This window comes from Caloenas nicobarica, chromosome 12 (assembly GCF_036013445.1).
Source record: "Caloenas nicobarica isolate bCalNic1 chromosome 12, bCalNic1.hap1, whole genome shotgun sequence".
Classification (NCBI taxonomy): domain Eukaryota; kingdom Metazoa; phylum Chordata; class Aves; order Columbiformes; family Columbidae; genus Caloenas; species Caloenas nicobarica.
The window spans coordinates 6630181-6637289 of record NC_088256.1 but is presented as its reverse complement, the minus strand read 5'-3'; the positions used below and the strand labels follow the sequence as shown (position 1 = coordinate 6637289).

General features: G+C 45.2%; 1 protein-coding gene across 1 annotated transcript in view; it reads right to left on the bottom strand.

Annotated features, from left to right (window-relative positions):
- Positions 1–938: 938 nt before the first annotated feature.
- Positions 939–7109, bottom strand: part of GAB3 (GRB2 associated binding protein 3) — a 69318-nt gene continuing 63147 nt past the window's right edge. Inside the window, exons 9-10 of the mRNA XM_065643201.1 lie at positions 6602–6715; positions 939–5595 (exon numbers count right to left, since the gene is read on the bottom strand). Of these exons, the coding sequence (XP_065499273.1) occupies positions 5479–5595; positions 6602–6715 (231 nt within the window). The 3' untranslated portion in view covers positions 939–5478. The remainder of the gene's footprint in view (positions 5596–6601; positions 6716–7109) is intronic.

Below are 7109 nucleotides of genomic sequence, written 5' to 3'. Positions count from 1 at the left end.
TATCTGACCTTTTGTTCATCTGACCTTTTGTTTATCCGACCTGCCCGCCCTGTAAGACTGAACACAGAATGTCAGGCAGTTCCCTTGTGTCATCCCTCAGGCGCAGGCTTATCGAAATTACACGTGTCTGTGCTGCTCGACTCCGGCAGCCAAGTTTCCATCAATGGCTCTCTAAGCACTGTAAGTCCCTCAATTCACCACAGCAGGTATCCAGCCAGGATTACAAAGCACACAGATCCAAAAGTGGCACTTGCCTGAAGCAATAAATAAATAAACTATTTCCCAAACTACCCTGCTTGTTAGCAGCCAGGCTTGCTCAGCTCTGCTCCCATCAGCTGCCTCGTTTCATCTTCAAAATCCCACGATACGCACAGTGAAAGGATCCCACGTCCCCAGCTCGCTGCACGTGCAAATTACATTAACAGCAACTACGCTCCTCAGCAAAGAGCAGTTAAAGGATCAGGTTAAATAACAACCAGTGTTTGTACCCAAGCCCAGACCATATGCTGAACAAATACGTGCTTGTGGTCTCTGTCTCGGGTCAGTAAACGCGGCCCCTTCCTGCCCCTCAGCTGTGGCAGCAGGAGCTGGGGCTGCAACTCACCCCGGCCCCACGACAACGCAGACACGAGTCAACGCCACAAATCCATCGTATTGTGTTTGTCGAGTCACCTGCAAATAAACTTCCTCATGCTCAGGTGTATGAAATTTGTCTGCAAATTTGTTTGAATTTGCATCTAAATAAATTATATGAACAAGTCACAGCTTAGTAAGAAGTTTAAAAAGCGGAAAAACCATTAAATGGAAAATGTGAGAGTTTTCTCCATGAGCACCTTCACTTGACAGAACAATTAACGATCACAGCTATAGTTTATATTAATTTATTAGAAAAAAGATACACAGCTTAATGTGCAAATATATACAACAATTACAATGAAACATCAGGAAGGTGAGCCCCTTCCCTCTATCAATGACTTACTCCTTTGCAACAGAGATGACTGTTTAATGCTTCCCCACAGATTTACAAATACAAAAAAACCATATAATGCTTCATTTGCACAAGACAAAAGTCCATTTTTATTTGAACAAAAAATATTCTGGCTTTGACATGGCAAAAGTCTGCTATTTTGGTGGCTTTTTTTTTTTTTTTTAACCTGAGCAAGTTTTGCGGAACAGGGGAACAAAGGAAAGGCATTGCCCTGTGCTTCATTCTCATCACAGCATCTGATGGTCTTTGAATTACCAAACCACTGAGTCCCTTCAAGTGAATGCAATTCCAAAATCTACACCTACAATGTAGTTAGTGACGCGGTAGACAGCAGGTGGCTATCGCTGGCAAAAATGAGCTGGCTGGAAACACCTGGCTCCAGTTAAATGGCTGTTGACATTTCTCAGGTAAAGTGTTCCTGTCTGCCAGTAAGGAATACAATGCTGCCTCCAGTAACAAAGGAATTATAAATGGAAAACACAGCTTAGTTCAAAAAGCGAACGAGTCTTGGGTCCTGCTGCACCTCGCTCCAATGTGCGACACTGAAAAACTGCAGAATAAGGCCATATTGAACCTGAACGGAGTAAAGACCTCGGGAACACACGTAAGTCCCAGTAAGTACTGAAATCCTGCTCACTCCAGGAAAGTTGTTCAGAGCCGACTGATTTCTTTATGGTTCTCAGGATGTTTTCAAGCAGGTGTTTGACACAGGCTACTTTTGCATTAAGTGGCCACAGATAATGTCAGTAAAAGAGATCCCTGGCACCTCTGATGTCTTCCCTCCCATGCCCAGGTGCTGACACCCCGGCTCCCTCACCTGCGGGGGAACCCAGCTGATCACCCCGACAATAACCACGGGCCTGAAACTATTTAGCATGTGTGTTTTCCACATCGTCCTGCAACCAAGCTTCATCTGGCAACTCCACAGAGTGACATTTCCAATTAAGCAAAACCTATTCTGCCTGTTTAGCGCTCCTCTGCATTTCAAAGGAGAAACCCCAGCGGTGCTGGGGAAGACGTGACATGTCCTGAGCTGGGAAACACCAGTTCCTCCTGGAGACGAGAGCTTCCTAAGGGACCACTGGCCACCCCACACTCATTCAGGTGCAGAGCCTCCCTCTGCATCAGCTCTCATGACACTTTCTAAAGAAATACATACAAATAACAACATAACAGACCCACAGCAAAAAGAAGACGCCACCAGGAGCGTGCGTGGCTGACCCCGGAGCCAGCGCCAACCAAGGGCTCTTGCTTGGGCTACATTTTCAGACACGACACTGTCAAAAGCTGGGTCGTTTTTCAGGTGCTTTCACAGATTTTCTTTCCTTTTTGGCCAAGGGGTCAGTATTTAAGAACAGATTTGATTAAACAGACTCCTTTTTGCTCTGTAAAATTGGTCACCCACCAGCAGGCTCCCATAGGCACATTGGTCATGCGCTGGGGCTGCTGTGGCTCCTTTCACACCAACACCCTTAATGATCGGTGGCCACAGCAGATTTGGCCTCTGCCATCCTCCCACCATCCTCCTCCTCTTTACACTCTGTGGAACATTGTGGAATTTGACTAAGACAAAAAGGTAAAAGCCTTGGGGGAGGACTGCTCAGCTTTTAAAACTTTTTTCAAAAAGATTTTTTAATGGTTCCTGTTTAGTGCATTGTGCTTACACAAGAATGCAGGACAGACCCTGGAACAGCAAGTGAAAACCCAACTTAAATTAAAAATCTGAAAAAAGCCCCGAACTTAGCTTTTAGTTAAAAAGTGAAAGTTAGAAACCAGTGAGCAGCATTTGGTCAAGATAAGAGAGCAGTGGGGGCCAATAGGGGACATGTAGAAGTTGAAAGGAGGCAATTCTGATCTAAGGGCTGTCCCCACCAAACTATACCTTTATGTCCTTTTAGGGAAAAGAAAGTAAAAAAAAGAACTCTTTCTTATTTAAACTTCTGAATGATCCATTAGCCTGGTTTGTCAAAGTTTAAATATTTTTACAATAAACTAGAATAACAAGCAAGTCAGTTGTCTTCAATAACCTGGTGTTTTTCCACTTCAGAAGATTTTCTGACAGCGTGAAAATAAACACTCCAGTCAAATGTGAGCTGATTTGGATGCTATTGCAATCCACATCGCAGGCTGCGGGGCTGTCACACTGCAATTTGGGATCTGCAGTAGCAAAGCATAATTTTACCTGCCCTTTGTGGATGTTCTGCTCCCTACTGCACTCCACGTCTTTGCTGGTCTTTTAACTCCTTCAGTACTGCAGCATGCACCAAAAGCTTTCAGTGACATGTATTGTTTGCACACCTTGAAAGAAAGGCAATTCTTCGGAGCAGAAAGGCAAATGTGTCTGTAACTGTGGCCCTTCCCTGCTCACCTCCTCCAACAGCTCTGTGCGGGCGCAGCTCTCCACCACCTCTCCCCAAACCCACTTCCCCTCTAGCAACACCACACCCAGGGCACAGTTGCTCAGAGCTCTCCTAAATCGATTTTAGGACAAAACAACTGGGTTTTATCAAACTCGATTTCACACCGGACAGACAAGATTTATATGGAAAAGTCTGAATTCTTTTAAAAACTTTTATGAACGTTGATTTTCATTTTAGAGCTTTGGGCAGGGGATGGAGGAGCAGAGTGGGAGGAAACAGCAGGTCAGCTATCTGCAGTATGAACCCCATTTTTCCAAGCAGCTCTAGTCCAGGACACTTTTTGGCTGCAGGCTTGGGTGCCTGGTTTGCCCCAGACTCAATAAAGGCGGTGGTGAAGCTCACTGTTCTTACAGGGTAGCTAACCAGAGCCCGGTCACCACGGATCCCCAGCTTTGTATTCGCTCTAAAGAAGCAGCGAGACTTGCAAGCACTTCAGCTCTCTTGAGGTAGGAGAAAAACGGTGTTTCTGTTCAGCTACGCTGCCTCTCCCAGCCAGTCAGGGTGCCGCTCGGCCGTGTCGCGCAGCCTCCCAGAGCGCCCAAATGGCTGAAGCAAAACGGGTACAGGAGGCACAGCAAGTAGAAGCCTCGAAATGTCAGTGGTTTCTGCAACGACATTTCTACAACCTCTGTTTGGTAAACCAGCGTTTTTGTGATGTCGGATTACAGTAATACAATGCGATAGCAACAGGCACGTGAAGGGAGGCCAGAGACTTGGTGCTTTCAAAGAGGAAATTTCTGTAAGGGCCCTGGCTGGCTGGCTGTGCTGACAGGACCAGACCTCCTATGGCTGAGTGGGAATTACCTGCCTGAGCGAGACTTACCTGCCTGAGCGAAGCCTGCAAAACCAAATCCAGTGTGGGCCACTCGGCAGTACTGCATACTTCCACGATTCCGGCGGCCGTGCGCCACCTTAAAATAAAGATTGCAGCCAAGCTTTTAAAGTTAAATGTTATAAACTATACACATATGTGATCCTGAGATAGCGCCTGTAGCAAGTCCCAAGGTAGACAAGCTTCCTGAACCCAGAGGTCCTCACGCCGCGTAAGCACATTGTTTTATTTTGGCAGGCCTGCTGGCCTCTCTCAGAGCACGCTGCACTTCCTAATTCTCTTTCTTTTGGGGCTGGGTCTAGTGAAACAATTGGTTTGATGACTGCTACCAGAAATTCCAATGGCATTTCTTCTGCAGTTCAGATGAAAACATTCTTGATCCTTTGCCAGTTCTCCCAAGACTTGCAGAAACAGGCTCACAGATTCCCTTTCTATTTTTTGGCCAGCCAAGAGCTGCGTGCCTGCAGCCTCCTGCTAGAGGAGCAGCTGTGCTGTGCTGAAGACACTCCTCAAAACAGGGGAGAAAACATCAGACAAAGGCGACAAGCGTGAGCCACAATGGAGAGAAGCAGCTTAACACGATGACTGTCATCCAGAGGGTCAAAGACCCTGCGTTCCAGTCCCATCAGTGCAGAGTCCTGGTTTGAGTTTCCGACAGCATCAGCTCAGAGTCAGGCCTTTTAAACCCAGGGGAAAAATATTTTCCAAAATTTGCTTTACTTAAGCACTATATATTAAAAAAGTTCTTTTTATTGTTTCAGTATTTTAGCCCTTAGTTGATTAGTCACCAATACCTGTCAGATGCCCGCTGCCATAAATGCACTCTGAGCACCTGTAGTATTTGTAGGAATATCAGAAAATAGCTTTAGCAACTAGGAATTATGCAACAGAGGGAAAAGGCAGGACTAACCAGATTAATGCAACATGTAGTGGATTTGCTAACATTAAGTGTATGACTTGTTGCAGAATCATGCCAGAAAATGGTACCTTGCAGCTTACTGGTAAGGGCAGTAAAAGGGGTAATGCATTACTTCAATCATCAGTGAACCACTCACTCAACATGCTATTTCCAGCTGAAATCAAAGGTTTCCATTAAAAATGCCATTCCTCTACAGACCATAAAGGTCTTACAGCTCTCTCAGCCTTCGAACTCTACTGTGATAGCTGCTTCATTAACATTGTGGTTCCAGTGCAAAAAAAAAAAAAAAAAAATCCTCCAGATCCCGAATCTTCTTCCTTTAGACTTTCGACTGTCTCTCATCTGTCCATTCCTGCTTAGTGTTCTGTAAAGCTTGAGTCTTCTGTTCATCTACCTGGACATAGTCCACTCTCTGCTCTTCGGAGAGAAAAGGTTTCTGTCAGAGAAAGGGGAAAAAACCAATGTATTAATTTTAGAGTTGACAAGGGATGCTAGTGAAACTTGGCTTGATTTTCTGTTTTCCCTTTCCCCTGTTCCTTGATTGCTTCACTTCACCTTGAAGCTCACAGTGACATCAGCTGACAAACGCATTGCTTTACAGCCTGCATGAGCTATAATTATCCATCTGTCACCCTGTCACTCAGCCCAGCACAGTGAGCAAGAGAAACGTGCTGTTCTGGCTATTTCCATGCAGAGAACTGTTCTCTTCTCATTCGAGTGATCCTGCTGCAGGGATAACCGAACTGCATTTTAACTAAAGGGAAGGTTTAAATTTAAGAGAGCTTAGGAGTCTTGAGTCTTTTGCATCCAGGAGTATTAGCTGATAGGGAAAATGATACACAGGGCATAAAATGGCCCAAACCAACAACAGTGTGTTGCTTTGCAGTGGTACCTATCCACTGCCTTGGCAGGTTATAAGCTCTTTGGACAAAGAATGTATTTACTCAGCATTGCTCAGGAAACTGAAATGCTTTTGGTGATGCAAGAATGAAGATGCACATTTTTCCATGTTACAAGAGATGGTACAGTTTCACTCCATTAATTTACCATCAGCTGCAAACTTGTTACTGCAAAGAGATTTGGGGGAAAACTAGCAGGAAGGGGTTTGTGGAGACTGGATGAAAATGGAAGAGCATGCAGAGATCCTGCAAGCACCTACAAGCTTGCCCACAAGCCCTCAATGGCTGCACATCCCAGCCCGATCTCGTGCCCTCTGCCGAGCTCCTGTTAATGGCATCCCTATGAGTCACTCTTAGGACACCTTGTTGTCACCCTAATAGTGCATTTATTAATCTTGAATCTGCCACAAGTGCAGTCAGCTGGAAACATGACTGGCTTCATCATGATACTTAGGGCATCTAGCAGAGTCTGTGTCTCGGTCTTGTTTTCCTCCCAGCATACAAAAAGAGAGGAGGCCGTGGGGTCTTTCAAATGACTCATACCTTCTGTACAGGGGATGGGGAAGCAGAATTAAAATCCAGTGCTAAGTAATCAAGGTTAGATTTCCTTGTCCATGGAAAAGCACCACTGTATGGAGATGTTGCCTGTCTGTGTTCCTGTTGGGAAAGAAGAGAAACTTTTAATGCTCTTAAAACATGATCCCAAAAGGAAACAGGGCTACAACTGTGAGGTGGGAGACTTGTCTGGCAGAACATGAGTGAGGAAGGTCAGTGCACAATTGTATGGAAGGTTTCATTTGGCAAGAAAAATCAAAAGGGGAGTAGTTACAACTGGAACTGCCCTCCTGAGCAGACTCTGATCTAGCAGAGGTGTGGGTTAAAATTTGAGACTATGGCCATGGAGATTGTAGTCGGTTTTGCAACATGTTTCCACAGCCACTGCCGCCAGGATTTTTGCTATGGAGCCAAATCTGTAGACATTGGCTCAGACAAAGGGATTTGAGATCCATTTCCACCTAAAATTCAAAGGAAACTGAGATTCTTATCTTTT